The sequence below is a fragment of the Apteryx rowi genome, unplaced genomic scaffold, assembly GCF_003343035.1.
Source record: "Apteryx rowi isolate R43461 unplaced genomic scaffold, aptRow1 scaffold_252, whole genome shotgun sequence".
Classification (NCBI taxonomy): domain Eukaryota; kingdom Metazoa; phylum Chordata; class Aves; order Apterygiformes; family Apterygidae; genus Apteryx; species Apteryx rowi.
The window spans coordinates 1,103,255-1,122,190 of record NW_020448886.1 but is presented as its reverse complement, the minus strand read 5'-3'; the positions used below and the strand labels follow the sequence as shown (position 1 = coordinate 1,122,190).

The window sequence follows — 18,936 nt, the reverse complement described above, 5'->3', positions numbered from 1 at the left end:
GTCATGTCAATTTTTCAAGGAAGAAACTTGTTTCTCTTAGTTCCTAGAGTAATTATCTCTTTTTCTTTCTAAAATTTTAATAAAATCTGAAATATACTATTTTTAGACACGTAATTGAAAAGCAGAAGTGAGAAAGAACTCTTGTCTCTTCCAGAATTTTTAGAATTTAATTTAGCCCTGAAAAATACTGAGCTTTTCTCTTTTTAATTTACCCTATGTATCAAAAAATCAAGAGCATATACTTTCCAGCTGAATGCATCTCAGGAACATGGTTATGCTAATTGATATGGAGGATGGTTGAATATTGAGTCTGTTGTTCAATATCATTTTCCTTTGTGAAAAGGGTCCTGGCAGCATAGACATCTTTTTAATTTTTTCTTCCTTGCTGCTTTATCTTTTTTAGGTTCCCTCTTCTTTAAAAAAAAAAAATGTAATTCAGCCATAAAACTGAGTAAAGAATAGCTGATATTTATTTATATGTGATTCTCTGTAATACTTCTAAAAATATTTAAATTGGAGATCATACTGTAAATCTAGTGTTAGCTTCAGCGAATTCTTCTAGAACTTTATCCATTTTATGTGCTTCTTCTGTACTCAATAGAAATTTAATTTCTCCATGAGTGAAAGTTATTCTTTTTGCTTGACTTGTGCTTTTCTGATGACTTTAAAAAGCACATCAGAAACTATTCACAAACCTGAGTATTCCTGGGACTTCCATCAAAGTCCTTTTTGCCCTTATTCAGTCTTTATCAAAGAGGTACTTCCATTCATTTATATTTTTGAAGTTTAATTGACACATTCCAGGACGTGGTTGTCATTAATATAGTTTAAGCTTCTGTTTCAAGCAAACTTAAAGTAAAAATTTACCCTTTAATATAGACATGACCTCTTCAGGATGAAACACTCCTTCCTGTACTTGCATGTCTATGTCTGTTGATTGACTTTTACTCCAGATACGTCTATAAGCATTACTTGACAACCTTTTTTTCCTAAGGTTGTATGAAAAAGTTCAGTTTTAACAATCAGTGCATTTTAGGGGTACCCCAAACATCAGTTGTAGTACATTGGCATGAAAAAATAAGTTGAACACCTAGCTAACTAACCACAGTCTAGCTGGGTCATCAGTCTTTATAAGCTGGTGCGAGAAGCAGTGCTTGGCCCTCATGTGGCAATACGCTTACAATTCGCATGTGCAGTGCTGTTAAAATTCTACAAACATTTGAAAGGTGGAGTTTGCAGTGTCATCAGAGCTTGAAAAGTAGTCATGCTTTACAGTGAAATTTGCTCATTGGCATTTTTTTATAGAGGAAGAGAGAAGACTAAATTTTCAAGATTTTTGTGGGTGCACTTATGCTCAATGAATGCAGCGCTATTTAAGTACTGTATAGTAACAGTGGCAAACAGATCAAGTTGAGGCAACTTATCTTGGGGACAGTGGGTCTACCGCACCACAGCTATGTAACGCTCACTAAAATCATTTGAGTCTTATTTCTCTTCTGCACTAAGCGCGGGAGATTCACATGCCAGCACCACCAAACACTGGAAGAAGAAGTGTCCCAGAGGAGCACAGCGAGGATCCCCACCGGCTGCGAAGCGTTAGGCCATCGCTGGCCACAGTGGTACTGTGAGGCAGAGCAGCTCCCAGCAGGCTCAGCTGCTGTGACAGAAGCTCCAGGTCCAACTGGGACCAATGTCCTTACAGGGTATTTCTTTAGGAATAGGACAGAGAGGCTAAAAACAAGTTTGTCTACTCTGACAGAGGATTTGTCTGTCCACAGCAGAGTTTTTCTATACAGGTATTTCCACGGGGTAGGAAGAGCTCAGCTGTAGAGCCCTCACACGGGCCAAGAACATGTTTGAGCTCAGCAGCTTACACGCACACGCGAGTCCACCATTGGCTGCTGTGACCGTGATGTCATGAGCTCGCTGCTCAACAACGGCCTGAGAAAGCAGGTGCTAGTTCTGCCTCTCCTTTACACCTAATCTTGTCAACTGCCCATAGCTCTGGCCTGCTTCATGTTGCTTAGATTTGTCTGACCGAGGAAGGAGCAAAGTCGACTGTGACTGGAGCTCGGAGAAGAGAGACCGAATCTTCCTGGTGGATATGTGTCACTGTCCTGGTTGGTGCCCAGTCTGCTTTGATTGGAAGCACGTGCATTCTGGGTTGCTCACCTGAACATTTTGTTTCAGGTTGGGAATAGGACAGTGTGGGAACCAGCAGATAACAGTGTGTTTGGAAGAACTTCACCATTAAAGACTGGTGGTGCCACCCAAGGGACTAAACCACCATACTTGCAGCTCCTTGACAAACTTCAGAAGGCCAATAGAAACGGGGACTTGGCTAGACCCCATAATGAGGGGACAGTGTACATTCACAAGCAAAAGTTTGCAGCAGCAAATGGAGCAGCCGGCGTGATCTATATACTATCCAGGTACAGGAAATGAAGCATCTCCTGTGGTCTACGTGGGTGCGGAAGATATTGGTGCAGTTATGATTGGCAATCTGAAAGGCATGGACATTTTACACTTATTTCATGGCATACAAGTAATCTTAGCAATAGAAGTAGGAAACTGCTGTGGCTCCTGGGCGAATCTTTGTTTAGGGTCCCTCTTTATCTGGTTTGTTTCACCTTTTACTGTGCTGGAAGATGCAGGATACCAAGAACTCAGATCCAGAGATGCCAGAATTCAATAAAAGTGAAAAAAGCTATTAGCCAACTTGAATTTCCTTAAAGGAAGTTGATAAGGAAGCTGGTTCACGTGGAGAGAGAGGTGTGATGTGTCTAGACACTTACCGGCCCAGAAATGTAGTGTGCATTTTGAGCTGCAGCCATCTTTTACATGGGAGATGCATTGAGTCCTGGCCGTTAAACCACAGGACATGTTCAGTGTATAAATGTGATCTTCTCAAAGCAACAGAAACAGCAGTGACTGTCAAAAATGAAGAAAAATCTCTCGTTGCTCCTGTGGCAAATGAAGTTCCCAGCACTGTTTTGCCTAATGAAGAGGAGAATCCCAGTGCAGGTGCACTGGGTACAAGGTGTAGAGAGACCATCTGTGTATGAGTAATGATTTTGTTTTTCAGAGAGTGAGAAAATATGTTTGTGATCTTTCTGTCCCTTCTCAATGCACTTTCAAATTTTAAAAGATAAATTTGAAAATTGTGCTTAAAAAAAAAAAAACCTACATTTTGTTGCCACACAAAACCTGTACTCCAAACTTAAGAAGTAGTAAGTTATAGCTGAAGTCCATTTTTCTCCAAAATGGATAATGGACGAACATGTCTGACTTGGATGATTTCTGTTTGTGTGTGTATGTGTGTTTTAATATATATACACACATAGATAGATAGATGTATAAACATTTATATATATATATATATACACGCACTTAAAAATAACGTTTTAACTAACTAAAACTAACACTTCAGTTTTCACATGGTGAATAAAAAAGTAAATTTTTGTTGAAAAATATGTTCAGTTATAACTTCTTATTTATAAAACCAGAGATTTATACTTTATAGCACTGGATATAGCACACGTGTGCTCTTCTGTAACAGGTATGTATTATAGACACGGTATTTTTGCACCTAAAAATAAGGTGCTTTTTTTAAAAAAAAAAAAAAAAACTTTCTCTGCTTTATTTTTGAGGAGAATGTTAGTATGAAAATTAAATTTTGGTTAAAAATCATTATGTATATCTGTTTTGTTCCCTTTTGAGGTAGTGGTTTGGAGTGCACTGTTTTTCTTTGGGTTGTTTGTTTTTGTTTGTTTTTAATTCCTCTGTGTCTCTAGTGCTGTGTCTAAGCTGGGACCCGTCTAGTCCAACACTGCTCTCTTGTAGCGTTACCTGCTTTGATGAAAAGCATACGAGCTGCCTGCAGCCAAATGGTGGAATAATGTGGAATAGTCTTCCACAGCTTCACCTCCATAAATTTTGCCCTTATCTTTTAAAAATCACTTTGATTTTAATTTGTTTGATTAGTTTTTATTTATTTATATTTTAGTCTCTAGATGTTCAATCTCATATAAACTCACTTCTGCTATTTAGAAGAGTCCTCTCTTTGTAAATCTACTGTCTGCATAGATATCTGTACGTATCTGACTTCATGCCTTTTGTTAGAAGACATTTTACAGGCCTTTCAGTATTTCTATGGTTTCTTTCCATTCCCCCTGCCTTGACTCACCCATATCGCTGCATTGTAGAGCAGTGGCATCTGGAGGCTAATGGTGACAAAGTCTCTCAGGTCCTGTGAGGGGTCTGCTGCTGTTGTGGCCTGGGGCTGCACTTGTCCTCTGGCCACAGCATTGTCCTGGGATGCTCAGGGATTCATCGTGGTTCCCCCTTCCTTCTCCAGTCCCTAGCCCTTTTAGACTCATTGCTTCCTGAAATGAGTGGTCTGTCATTTTGGAATGGGCAGAGCTGAGACTTCTTGTCTACAGCATACATTGCCTTTTCCTTTAATTAGGTCCCCTCTTACTTGTCTCCATTTTATGGCAGGCAGCTTATTTGTTTTCATTCTTCTTGTATGATGGCTTTTCCTCACCGTTAGTTCTCAATAAAGTAAAGAAGTGAAAGATGCTGAGAATATGGGATCTTTTTAAAGTAATATATGAAAAGAACTTTGAAAATCGTTTTTCACAATTAGTTGTGAAATCAATTTCACAGTGTTGATTGGAGTCAGAGAACCTTTTAGAGAATTTGGTAATGCTGTAAGACTTCATAAAAAACGTTGTCAGCATCAAATTTGTAGTAGCATTTTTTTTTTTTATCAAGTCACACTGACATTTTAAACTGGATCTTTATCTTCATTAACCTAGAAAGGAAAAACAGCTTACCTAGTTTTCATATTAATTTTAGGATTTTTTTTCTCAGGCCTCCCACCACTCCCTCCCCTACCCCCAAACCTCTTCTCCCTCTGGTCTGTTATTTAAATCTTTTCTGTTTCTTGTAGACAAAGACTGGGATGAGAGAATAGACTTCTTTTTTTTTAATATTTTGCCAGCTGTAGTTGGAGTAGAGACAGTTGGATGGAAAATAAAGGGACATATTTAAGAAAAAGATGCTATAAACTCTTTACACTGGGATAAGTTTTGAGTGTGAGCTTGAGCGTCAGTTGTGACTGTAAGCATATTTTTTGTATGGCCTTACGCAGGTTTGTTTTGTGTTTGTGCAGTCCTTTGTTTAAACAACAAAAAACAACAACAAAGGGCTTAAATCACAAAATTTCTCTTTTTGTGAAGTTTTCTGCCTGAGAATGAAAGAACTTGTAATAATAATTCAATCAGTGCTGACTTTGTTGCTGGTTGGTATTGTGTCTACAGCTGACTCTGGCTCTACTAAGAGAACTGGCATATAGCAAAGCAGCTGAACGGTCTTGTTAAAGTAGTATGTGTAGCAAGATTACAGACTGTTATTTTTCGTAATAACACACCACTTACATGAAAATAATAGAAACATCATAAGTATTTATGACTTTTTTTTCTTTCTAAGCTGGCTAAAAAGGAGACATTAATAAAAAGCTGAATCAATATGTGTCTCTTAAATGAAAGAAAGCATGTATAAAAGTTTGTGACTTGTGGCCTAATAGGCTTCATATTTACTTCTTTTAAAAAGAAAATGCTAAGAATAGCTACAATGGAGTTCATGCAAACTCTTTTGCATATTACTTATGATTTTTCTAGGCTTTTCTGTAGACAAAAAGATTGTCCTGTTTGTGTGGCCTGCATATGTAATTACCTATGTTTGATATGATGTTCAATAAAAAGAAATACTGTTACACAAGGAATAACAGCTAGAAGACGTAAAAGTAGTTTTGTTTAATATTTATAATTTATTTGTTTTTTATCAAGTTGTAGCTACTGCTAAATGATGATTTTTTCATCTCTAAACAGAAATACACTTTTAATGCAACTATCCAGTGCTAAAAGCTACTTTGAATTAAGCTTTTTACTAGCATTTACAACTGAAATTGTGTATGTGTAATAATTAGGATAAAAAGTAAATTTAAACTAAGCCATATTTCAGTAAATATGCTCAACAAATAATTGTCACTGTAATTATAAGGGAAGATGAAGCAATTTTTAGTCCTATTTGAGTTCCTTGCCTTGTCACCTTCAGATGGTTCTGATATGAGAATTGTATCAGTCAAAGACTGTACGAGTGTCTTGGGCTTTGATGTTGGTCCAGGAATATTTAGAAGGGATCTGAATGATATGGATTGAAAAAGTTCCTCAAGATGGATATATTCAGCCCTTCAGAACATATTTTAACTGTCTTATTTTTCCTGAATGCATTGCATGTGTTAATACCACCTATACTTTCTTGGTATTTGATAGCTTGGTAGCAGTGGGTAACATGGAGTGTTGGTGTTGACCTAGGCTCAAGGACGCAAAAACGATACTAAAAATTCAAATACTAACTGGCAGACAGTGTCAACCCAGAATTTCTTTGAGGACATCCAGAAAATGTTGCTAGAAACAGGAAATATTTCATTAGAAACTTCTGTTCTGGTCAAATTACTTCTAAGTAAGAGAGTTTTCAAAGGATCATGTCTAATCTGCCAGATACAGTTTCCTCTAGAAATAGGTTTTTTTTTGTCCCCACAATAACTTTTCTGGTATTTTGTATTTTACATTCAAGCCTCTAATATTGTTTTCTTTCCAGATCCCACCACCGTGTTGAGAGACTAAGTTAACACTTTAAAACTGAAGGTCTTCGAATGATTGTTTAATTAGAACTAAGTTTAATGATCAGACAATGCAAATATATAAATGAAAGGAGGAACAGCTGGCAGTGCAGTGAATGTGTTTAATTAGTATTTTATTTCCTTATGTATTTCATACGTATCAACACAAATATCTTGCCTCGTGGAGATAATTGGGCTGTGTATATAATCCACATTGAAGAAAGGAATTGGAGGACTACCTTAGGTATATAAAAGTTTAGGCATTTCATTGGAGAAACGAATGCTGACAAGAAAGTACTTCCGATATGGTATATATGTATCCCAGTTTGGTGGAGATGAGGCCCTCTGGAAAACCTGGACTCTGCACAGATGTTCAGCCAGAGACACTTTCTGGAATGATGGCAGAAACAATAACTATTTTGGCTGTTATCATTGTTGACTAACTCCAAAGCCATGAAACTGGCAGCATAACATGCTCCAGATAGTAGCGATTCCCATAAATTCCTGTTCAGAAGGAAAAAAAAATCAAACATGAAGCTGCTCAGAAATCTTTAAAACTAAGCAGGAGGAGACAAATCTCAACAAATATAATTGAAGCAAAGGATTTTGCGTTTACCGTATGCCTTTCAGGGACAGAAATAACAATACATTTAATAGCTTTTTAATGCATCTTATTGTGTCAAATAAAAGGTACATATGGTACATTTCACTCTTACCTGTGAATTTCTATTCTTTTATGGCTTTCTGTTGCAAACTAAGTCTTATAAATGGGGTTGTTTAATATAAGTATTTTTTTTTAATTATCACAAATACAAATAGTTTATTTTAAGGATGATGTCATGATTTTTTCTTCAGGAAAAGATTTGGTAAATTGCCACTCAAAATGAAGAAGTATAATAACAGCTTTATGTAAAATTGATTCCTCTATAGAACCAACCATAGACTTTTTGTAGTCTGTTACCTTGAATTTATATTTTGAGTAATTGCCTTTAATCCCTCCTTATCTTTTGCTAAAGAAATATCTTGGAATAATTTATGGATATTTACTTCAAATGCAATTTATGATTCAAAACACCTGAAAGTGAACCTTTCAAAATTAGATATACCCTTATAGCATGCTTGCCTCTTTTTTCCCTATATTTAAATAACTAAGAGTGAAACTGTTATAAACATTTTTTTCCTTGATTGACAGCACCAGTATTGACATCTCTCGAAAAGATGGATTTTGTACATGCTTTTGAAAGATGTTAATTTGCTGTAAACTCAAGTTTCTTCATATTCGTGAAAAGCAACACTTTTTTTTTTTAATTTGAGTTTGAAGACTTTTTTCTATTTTTGTTGAGGGATTAGGGTTAGGAGCAAATTGTATTTTATGTTTGCATATACCTATATAAAAAGTTTTTCACCCAACGTGAATATGCCATCAGTTTTTTGATATTGTGGACACAAAATATTACAGAAATACTCCCATGTCACAGGTAAGTATTGAAAAATAGAACAGATTTTTCCCACAGCCTCCTAGAACATTAAGATCAAATTCAGAAGTAAGTTTTGAGTTAGTCTGGTCTGTAAGTCAAGAGAAGTGCTAGTGGCTTTTCAGCCCCTACATCCCAGATTAGTCTTTCTGAATAATGTGACCAAAATAAGGTAGTGAGAAGGTGAAGGATACTGTGCTGTTCTTACAGTGTGTGTATTGTGGATTTTTTTTTTTTAATTAGACTGATATTAGCAATAAAAGGATTGTGCAATCTTGGGTAAACATGAGTTTTTTGAGAAGAGAGGCTAGAGGTCTAAACTTTATCCTTTCACATCTGCTTTCTCTCATGAGGTATGCAAACTAATGTGATGGAAGATTTAACATGTTTATGAACAATACAGAATAGCTGAAGGTTTGAAGTTATCTTGATTTTTTTTTCTTCTTATTTGCTTTTCAGTGAAACTGATGGAGGAATTAATTAATTTTAATTGCAGAACATTAAAACAAGGAAAGACATAATATCCATGTATCAATTTGTGTTGATAAGGTTTATTGCTGGCTGGAATGTCTGCCTATATATTTCTTTTGAAATAAGATTAAATATTTGTATAGCATTTTGAGGAAATTGATATCAACGTTAATTGACAATAACCATGTCAGCTCCCTTTATGGATAAAAGTTTAACCGTACATACTAATGTTTACAAAAAAGAAAATCCCACATGGTAGGTAGAGCACAAAATGTGATTATCAGATATTGGTGATGTCTTCTCTAATCATGTTTTGTCCTAGCTCTTCCAGGCTTAATCTGTAGCCCTCAGTACAATATGAGTTAGGATATCTGTTGAAAGATTTATTTTGTAAGTAACTGCATTTTTAAAATATTCTCCAGGGAAAACATGGATCAACAAGCACCAGGACTTTTAGAATACATTTTTCTTGAGCTGTTTCTGCCCGGGTACTCCTCTGCTCAGTCTTTTAGCTCTTGTTCCACCCCTCAATTTTAGTATTTTCCAAATGAAGCACAGTGACGTTTTAGGTTGTTTTAGGTGCACCGTCTTCCTTTATGTGCTGATATGTGGAATCACAGATCTGCAGTGCTGTCGTCTTCATTAGTTGCATTTTGATCACTCTCAGTTATTAAAAACATTATCTGAAAATGTGTAGTCATTTCTTCTTCCAGTTCATAGCATCTGACTGAAGAGAGCAAATGGTCAGAAAGGTGATGGAAAGGAAATCTATTTAGACTACACAACATCACACCTTCTTTGCGCTTTAGCTATGCTTGGGGGTGTCACTGTGGCGGAAGTGCAGCCCCACTGCGCCAGCGCCATGCAGGGAGCAGGGCCACCTCCTGGTGCGAGGTGCCAGCTGCTTGTACAAAGGGTATTTGTGAGATGGGATGATGTAGCTTATTCCTTGTCCAAGGCCCATGTCTGTCGTTTGCGCTGCTGCTGATACCGCAGTGTTCATCTGTCTATTGGTTACACCTTGCAGAGGAAGAGTTTCCTGTGGCTTTCTACTAGAAACGAGTTGTCCACACAGTGCCTGTAAGGGTCAACCTTGCCAAGGTGTCTGTTAAAAGAGATGAGTGCAACTGCTCTTGAACCTGAAAAGCTCTTACAAAATGCTGACACTAATTTAACTGATTTGTTGTTGTAACTTACCTTGTCATAGCTGATAATGTGTGTACTTGGAAGGGGGTTTTTTTGTGGTCATTTTTGTTTTTTACGTAGAGACTCCTGTATTGTGTCTCTAATGTCTACAATAGTAGAACCAGTTTTGTATCTTTTTTTCTTCTGCCTTTTGTTAATTGTAGTATTTCTGTAGTGTTTTTTCCATCTTTCTGTCTCATCTTCCATGAGATTTTTGGCTGTGTTGTAGATCATTTTTTCCCTCATTATTATACTCCCAAGTTTTGAGACAGTGTAGTTTCTTCATGAGTTACCAGCAAGTATCTTTAGACTTCTGTGGTTCTAACAGAGGAAAGATTAATAAATCTTGTAGATAAATTTTAAATTAGCTGCTGTTAATTCAAACTTTATTCTAACTGAACTATTGTAAATTTATGCAGAACTTATTTAAAAGTTACTTAAAGTATTTGTTCAATGCAGAAAATTATTTTTAAAAAATGTTCACTTTTTTCTGTATGAAAAATGTAGCATCCTTAGTCTGTTTAATTTTTCTTATAAAGCCATTTTACATGCAAGCAAAATACTAGTTCATAATCCCTTTATAGAGGATTGTGTTATGTTTGTGTCCATGCCTAACTCTGTTTCTTTTCTTTTTTATTTTATTTTAAAAGGTATTTCTCAAGAGTGACCGGGTTGCAAGAATGGTTCACAGTGGAGGATGTTCTGCAAATGACTTTAGAGATGTTTTTAAGAAAAACATAGAAAAAAGGGTCCGAAGTCTGCCGGAAATTGATGGATTAAGCAAAGAGACAGTGTTAAGTTCTTGGCTAGCCAAATACGATGCCATATACAGGGGAGAAGAGGACTTTTGCAAACAGCCAAATAGAATGGCGTTAAGTGCTGTCTCGGAGCTGATTCTGAGCAAGGAACAGCTTTATGAAATGTTTCAGCAGATTCTAGGGATCAAAAAATTGGAACACCAGTTGATTTATAATGCCTGCCAAGTAAGTATTGGAGTCACTCGGTTCGGTTGTGTTCAAAATCTCTGCCCCCATCCCGGGTCAAGGGCTTCCTCCATATGTGCAGAAGCCTTGAACACAAGAGATTCCTTCAGTGCTAAGCTCATCTCCATGCACAGAGGAGATGAAACCCCTCAGGAAGGAATCCTTGTATCATTTTGTCACTGGAGAGGACTTGGAAAAGGAGATGCTAGAATATTTGATACTTATGCTCCAGAGATCTATTGAGACCTTTTACAGTGTCACAGCCCCAGTGATTTGGGTGATTCTGCAGTATAGTCTATGTGTCTACGTACCCACATATATATGTATGTTTGTACATGCATTTGTGTGTATGTGTGTCCACCTTTTTTTTAAAAAAATGCTGTCATAAAGAGATAGGTGACAGATGGTCAAATTCAAGATGCTGTTGGCCAAGAATGATGTGAATAGGAATGCATTTATACTGATCCAGTGTCCAGAACATCTGTGTGTTAGAACTCAATATCCTTCATTCTAAACACCATCAATGAAGCTAACTTGCACATTTTTACTTTGTTATTCTATTGGATAAACATGATGTTTCCCCTAAACTGTGGAGGAAAAAAATGAAGCAATCATATTCAGATTGACCTGTATAATCTGTTACTGAACAGTAATGTAAATGACACATAAAAGTATTTTATCTGGCCAATTTTCAGTAGTGATACAAGTATAAATTACTTGGGGGGGGGGAGCAAATACTGAAAACAGAGAGGTATTTTCCAAAAGTCTTGCAACGGACCAAGTGGGTATAGAATTGAAACTGAGCTCACCCAGCTTTCTAGCCTGTGTGTGAAGTTGTACACCAGATTGCGGCTGAGCTATTTTTTCATATATCATACTGAAGGTTGGTTTATAGTTATGAGCCATCTTAGCACAGGAATAAATGAGGAATCTTGGGCACTGCTGACTGGCTCATTTATGGAGTAATTTGACATAAAGTTACAGCACTGTTCTGTGACTGAAACTTCTGTGGTGTTTAATGCTTCTCATGACCACAGATTTTACTTTCATAATAGAAAAGTATAGTATTTCATTGCGCGCCAAATTGTGAAGGCTTCTTGTTTTCACTGTGAACTCTTTACCAATAGAATGGAAATAGAATGAGCAGAGATCTTTTTTTTTCTGTTTGCCCCATCTTTTCCCCTTTGCCTCCAATTCACATACATTTATTTCACAAAATTAGCCTTGGGACATATAGGATGCTAGCAAGATTGAGAAGGACTGAAATCTTGGAGAATAATCATGCTTATTTTAGTGGGCTTTTGATGTGATGGAGCATAGAAGCATATGAAAATTCAGTTTGGAAAAGACCTCAGGAGGTCTCCAGTCCAACCTCCTGCTCAAAGCAGGGCGAGCTATGAGGACGGACCGGGTTACTCAGGGCTTTATCCACTCAGGTCTTAAAACCTCCAAGAATAGAGATTCTGCACCACTTCTCTGGGTAACCTGTTGACAACTTAACTTGACGACTTGAAAAATCCACTAATTTTTTTCCCATAGCAGAAAATCTGTTATTTATAGTAGACATTCTGTATGGTTTCCTCCCACCCTGGTGTCTGATGATATTTTAAGTCCTGCTTCATGTATTACTGTGGACAGTCAAAATCTGCAATTTGTCGGTGTTGCACTAGAGGAGCACAAACAAATTTCACTGTAGAGGTTTTAAGAATTAAATAAAACATTTTGTGACTTAAGTCTAGAAGTTCTGATGATATGGTCAACTAGGTTTTTTTGTGTGCATACTTGAAGGGCTTTTTTGTTTGGGTTCCTAACTGTAGCAATGTTGATGGAACTAAGTTGGTTGGCAAATAACAAGAAGACTCTCCTCTCAGCAGTTTTCTCTCTGTTCATGGTCCATAACCTATTGGGGGACTGAAACATCACAGTAGCTTATTTTTGTCCTCCATCCTGGTAGAATTTTGAACATGAGGTGATTTATTATTATTATTATTATTATTATTATTATTGTTATTTCTATTTTGTGAATTACAAATTAAAGAAGAAATAATCCTGTGGTAGCTGAGAAGGAAACAGGGATGATTCAACAGGATGAAGAGAAGACTCTTCTCTTCCTGGTGCTGAGCTGAAGGTTTTAAAATCCCCTGTGCGGTTCCTCTGAAGTACCACCTCACTTATCCCACAATCCTAGTCTAGGGTATACTGGGGGATGAGGAGAAAGGGAGCAGAAAAAGGGACTCCTAGATGATACAAATCAGGAAGAATTGAGAAGGAAAGGCTTCAAGCCTATACCCAGTCTTTTTGCTGTGGGTCCTAGCTTTCAGAAGATTTCAGTTTTCCAAGACAGGCATGATATTACTTTGCTAAAGAAGCTTTATTCTCCAGCAGTGCAGAGTTGCTATTGTCCCTACATTTTATATCCTGTTCTTGTGGTCTGGTCAAGCATGTGATATACTAAGGGTCTGAGAAGTCTATTCCACAGAAAAAGACAACAGTCTTTGCTTTCCAGCAAGCATATTGCAGAGAACAACCAGTCTTTGATAATGTAATGCCTTTTTTTCTTTGATGAAGAAGGCCCTTATTTCTCATTATAGTTTTAATAAATATCTTAGTTTTGGACTGTATTTTAGTCCATTCTATTGTCAGTGTATTTACAGAAGATGAGATGATGTAAACTGAAAAATAAAAATGAAGTCAGACTTACATTTCAGTCAGCACCAGCAGTTTTCATGCTCCCCCAGAAGCATGTATCTGTATTTGTATGAAAATGCTCGCTTTCATTTCCCTTTGCTGCTGCTCTTTAGAATACTAGAGATTTGCAGATAGTGATAATCAATAGTGTCTGGGAGCAGTGAGATAAGTGAAAGTCCAAACAGATGTTAAAATTGTATTTTTGATAGAGATTTTGATGAGTTGGCTTCTGGCTTGTGTTTCTGAGAATCAGATCTTTTCATGAAATTCTGGATGTTTTGCAGCAGCTGCCCTTAACAGCAAATCTGTGCAGTTATAATGTGTGCAGAGAACTCTGCATCTTTTTCTTTCCCCTTTTTTGTCCTTTCAGCCCTTTGGAAATACTAAACTGCAAAATGTCTTTCAATGACAACGATAAGGGTAAATTATCATGCAGTTAGGTGGCTGGAAAGGAGACAAAGATGCTATTTGTAACAGTAGGTGGTATTGTCTGCTAGCCTTCTCCTCGTGACTTTTTATGCACTTAGAAACTTCCCACTGGTCATCAGCTGCCTTTACCCCCCAGCCTGTACTAAATGGACAGTTGTCATCAGCTGTTAAACTTTGGATATCTTGCAGCAGCACTTCAGACATTTCTGCTAGGCTGTGGGTTATTGGCAGGTCCACACGGGTTGCCAGTCTCTATCGTTTGTGTGATCATAGGCAGAAACAATGTTTATTCAATTAGCACAAGAACTTAATCAGTGATAAAGTATATAGTGGTAGATGTTGTCAAATACAGTCCATATAGCTTTGAGGTTTTTTGCATTTCTCTTTGAAGAATTACTTTTTGTTGCAGCTTGTTAGCATGTGGAAGGCCTAAGCTTTTTCTTAGATAGTGATCATTAACAGGACAGTCATGCTAGGACTTAGGAAACTTCTTCCATGACCCAGTTTTCAGTTTTACAACTTAAAGCAGGGCCAGCACCAGTTATATCTCTTTGTGGTTAAAAGTTTGAATTTTGGAAGTGTGAACACTTTCACCTGATTTTTATCTACATTGTGCTGCCTTGAGCTGTGTTTTATGACAAAGAAATGATTGCCAGTTAGCTGGGACTTAATGATCTTGACTTGTTTTTGAGGTGTCTGGCCACAGTGTTCTTATGCTTTCTTTGATATCCTGATTTATAGAGATCAAACATGATATAGAGTCTTTTTTTTTTTTTTTGGTAACTTTTTGCTGATACAGCAGATAACCTTATTTGACGAAGAAAGTCAAAATGAAAGTCAAACTCAAACTGATGTGTGGTCATACACTATTATTACACAACTACACCAAAACCAGAATTTCAGTATCAGGTAAATCATAACTCCACTCAGAGTTTGTTTTATTTTGAAAGTATTTTTATAAGATTGACTTTTTTTGGCTGATCTAAGCCTATTGTCTTTTGAGGGGGAGGGAACAATACTGGTTTTCATGATGAAAGAATTCTTGTAAGTTACTTTCTTTTCTGAAAGTTAATGAATAATTTTGAGAATAATGTAACTGTTTTTGAGAAGAATTATCTGTTGAGTCTTCTACTGTTGATTTACTGAGAATCAACTATAATTCTTTTGGAAATAGCCTTAGATGATCCTTTGTTTTAAGTCATAATTCTCTGTTTAAAAGCCTTGTATTGCTTCTGGTTCATATCCTTGATTATCTTTAGCTTTTTCAAGATGTATCTCATTGTATAAGTGTCTAATATTGAGAATGATGGTCTATATTGTATCTTCCATGAATAAATGTTCATATTTTTTAATTATGAGAAATTTTCTGTCATAGAATTTCTCCCAAATCTTAGTCTGCTCATGATGCTCAATATAACTGGACTCTAAGGATTCTTTCACCCAGAGCACGTTACTAAGTCTAGTTAATTATGCATTTTCAGAAATTAGTCAAATTAAGAGCAATTTAATTCATGATAAGACCTTCATGACTTTTGAATGTTTGTAGTTCTGTTCCTTGGCCAAGTAAGATCCTAAAAAGTAGTTCAGTTATGTCATGGACTGCAGATTTTCAAAAAGAAAATTCCATACTTCTGGATATTTTTCTCTGAAACTTTTGTATCCCATATAAACAATTGGAACCAATGCAACTTAATCAAGGACAAAGAATAATGAGATCTTTTTTACAGAAAGTTTCAGTGTAAAGTTTGAAATCTCCTTCTTAAAGCAAGGAAACAAGCATTAAGATTGTCTTAAGAATATAGACTAAAACAGACTTATTAGATTCTTAAGTCAAGAACAGGTACAGAAAAAAAATGGTTTGGTCTGTGTATTATAGAACACGTGCTGTTATGTGATACGTATATTTGATCCTGAAGTCAGAAGAAAAGAAACTGGGCCTGTGAGATGTTATAATGTGACCAGGGAGGGCTTCAGTCAAGTCAGTATCTCTCAGATGGTCACCAGTGACTAACATTATTTATTTCAGGATAAATTATACCTGATAGAACAAAGTTACTTCTGAAAATATTTGGCAAGGCCTGTTATCATGTTTTCAGAGTAGCATATCAGGTGTTAGATAAATTGTCTTCACTGGTGTTTGAAAGTCCCTCTGGGCTGAAGATATGCTTTTACCTTGCCTAAGATACATCTGCTCCACTGTGAGCAGTCATACCTCACACTGAGTATCTGCTTTATATGGGAGATATGCTACCTTCAAGTGTTGTCTGGGTGACAGATTACTGCTGGGAAACCAATGCAGACCCTGAAAGCTGAACAAGGGTTGTTAGCTCTGTAGACAAAATGCAGTTTTGCAGTGACTGCAGAGTAGGGCAGAAGTGCTGGGAGAAGTTGGCTGGGCTCTAAGTGAGCAGAAAGTGTGCAGTGTTATGGGATATCTCATAGAAGAAGGGCAGAGGACAGATGAGAGGCAATGATTTGGGTGGACTGTGGAGGCTATAGGAGTTATGGGTGGAAAAATATGAAATAAATTGTATCTGCAACATAGTTAGTATTCCCCACACACACACACCTTGAGATAATCGAGGGTTGACTGCATTTTTAAATGATAGATATGAGTCTAGAAACTAAGTTTCTGCACACAGTCATGATGTAATAATGATATGCTTCCTTTCAGAACAGCCCAGTGTTTTAAAATTAAGTCATCGGTGTCTATCAACCTGAAAAATGTTTCCTGCCTTTGATATCAGAAATGTTCACATTGTAGGCTTGTTCATATGTCAGCTCTACTGGATCGTAGTATCTGTAAATACAAGAATGTATCTTCTCCCATACCATGGTCTTCACAGAAAATCTACTTTTTGATTGATTTTTTTCCTCCTTACTTCAAGGGAGAAAAAAGATCTGCCACTCTCTGTTCTTGAGGGAGAGGAAAGTACTTCAAATCAGATATGTCAACAATAAATTGTCATTTTTTCACAGGATTTTAAAAGCTGTCTTTTCTTCATGAGATCTCTCTCTTGATTACGTACATGTAGAAGTTTAACATGAAGTTATTTCAACAGTTATCTCCTAAGTATTTTCATGAGCTGCTTCATTTTTCTCTTACCTTAGCTCAAGAGAGATTTGAAAAGGTCTTTGCTAAAGACAGAAAAATTTTGGTGCTTTGGAGAAGAGTGCTGCAGCCTCAAACACTCTCCCTAAGATTTATTCTGGATTGGGGCTATGAGAAATCTAGAATCAAGCTGAACAGTGTACTTCTGGCCCGTTTGGATTTTCAGCTTAGTAATATGAGTTCTATAGAGAGAGAAGAAAATTTTGGGAGCCCCAAATGTTTCATATCAAAACACATTGGTGGTATTAAAAAAAAAAAAAGTTTTAGCTCCTGTAACAAGACTGTTTTTTCATAATAGCAGAGTTTTCTTGGGAAGGTTAGGGAAAAGTGCCTGATTGCCCCAAAGAGCATTGATTAGTTCTTGTTTATTACAGTGATAGAAGAATGATGGGAAGAATGTCAAAGGATCCTCAGAGAAGTTACTTGTTTTAGAATGTTTAAATATCTGACTCTGAACAAAGCTTAAAAGCCTTGCAAGTTACATAATGGAAAAGTACTTTGAAATATTTTTCTTTGTAGATGAAGGAATACTGGGAAAATACTAGAGAGAAATGGTGTGTTGGCAACAATAATGCATTTTCAGTACTTGAGATATTGCAGTATCCTTGTTGCATTCAGCTATTGGGTGAGTAAAATTAGCTTTGACATCTATATTTAAAAGAAGGGCTTTCAGTAGGACATCTTAAAACAGGGAAAATGTTCAAAGATTTGCTTGTTCGGTGTAAGCATTTAGTCAAGAAAAAATGTTGAGCAAGTTTCTCACTTGTAATTACTTTTAAGACAAAGTTTACTTTTGGAGTTTTCTATTCTAGAGGTCTGTTTTTGCTTCAGTGGCTTCTGTTCCTTTTGTGTTTGTGTTGCACCTGTGTGAGTGAGATGGGCCTGTATTGTCTCTCGTAGCCTAAGAGACTACTAGCTCTCGTAGAGTTTGGGGTTTATTTGTGTTCTCTAGGTTAGCATCCCTCTAGGCCTGTTCTCCTGCGCACCACCTTTCTTGTCATAAGAGGTGAGCGACATTCCCTGAGTCAGGAGTACCTGCAGTCAGCTGCAGAGAGAAGCTGAGAATTGTCCATCTCCCTCACTCTGTCTTGTGCCTTTCAATCCTGCTCTGAGGATTGAAATCATTAGTGGTGGGATTTCGGCTGCAGAAGATCTTTCTTCCAAGCTATTTGGTTTTCTGAGAATGTTTTTGGCATTCAGTGAATGTAGGAAACCAGCAACAGAATGGGCACCATAGCATAAAAAGTTACAGAAGTTGTTTTTGTCTTTAACAGATCCTTTTAAGCATCTTCTTTTTTTTTTTTTTACCTTCAGCTAAATTTCTTCTCCTAAAATATTCTTTTGAGCCTTCAAGAAGTAATTAATGCCATTTTGACATTATACTGAGTTCCAGATCCAATTAAGTTAAGCTGTCCCAATGCTCAAAGCCAAATATATCCAGCATGTAACTTGCACTCATATTAACATCACCACTGCATTTGACTCATTATGTTTAATATTACCAGCTGAGGGTAAAGTTCCACTAGTTTGGTGTTAAGCAATAAAATTAATGCTTTGATGTTGAATTACTTTTTTTGTTTGTTTTTAAGGAGAGATCCTATGTCTTCAGGTAAGTAAATACAAGACAAATTTAGTTTTTACATAAATTATTAAAATCACACTTCCGGACTAATAGTCAGGTACACTAATGTGCCTAACTCCTAGTCTTCATGTGTATTTGAATGAATGCTTGTGATCAAGTTGAAGAAGTTAATGATCCTCGGCGTGAATTAGTCACCTGTTCTGCTAAGACTCAGTAGCATTCTGTATTAATACTCCTTTTATCAATTCAAAATAAAGCAGTTTTTCTGAGAACAGATACTTCCATCCAAAAGATCAATTTGATTATTTAGGTTTGTTCCTCTG

The 18,936-nt window shown here is 36.6% G+C and overlaps 1 protein-coding gene across 14 annotated transcripts in view; it reads left to right on the top strand.

Annotated features, from left to right (window-relative positions):
• CADPS2 (calcium dependent secretion activator 2) overlaps window positions 1-18,936 on the top strand; it is a 337,297-nt gene that overhangs the window by 93,984 nt on the left and 224,377 nt on the right. For all 14 annotated transcript variants that reach the window (XM_026067041.1, XM_026067039.1, XM_026067036.1 and 11 more), the window contains exon 3: window positions 10,470-10,802. In XM_026067041.1, coding sequence (XP_025922826.1) covers window positions 10,470-10,802 — 333 coding nt within the window. The remainder of the gene's footprint in view (window positions 1-10,469; window positions 10,803-18,936) is intronic.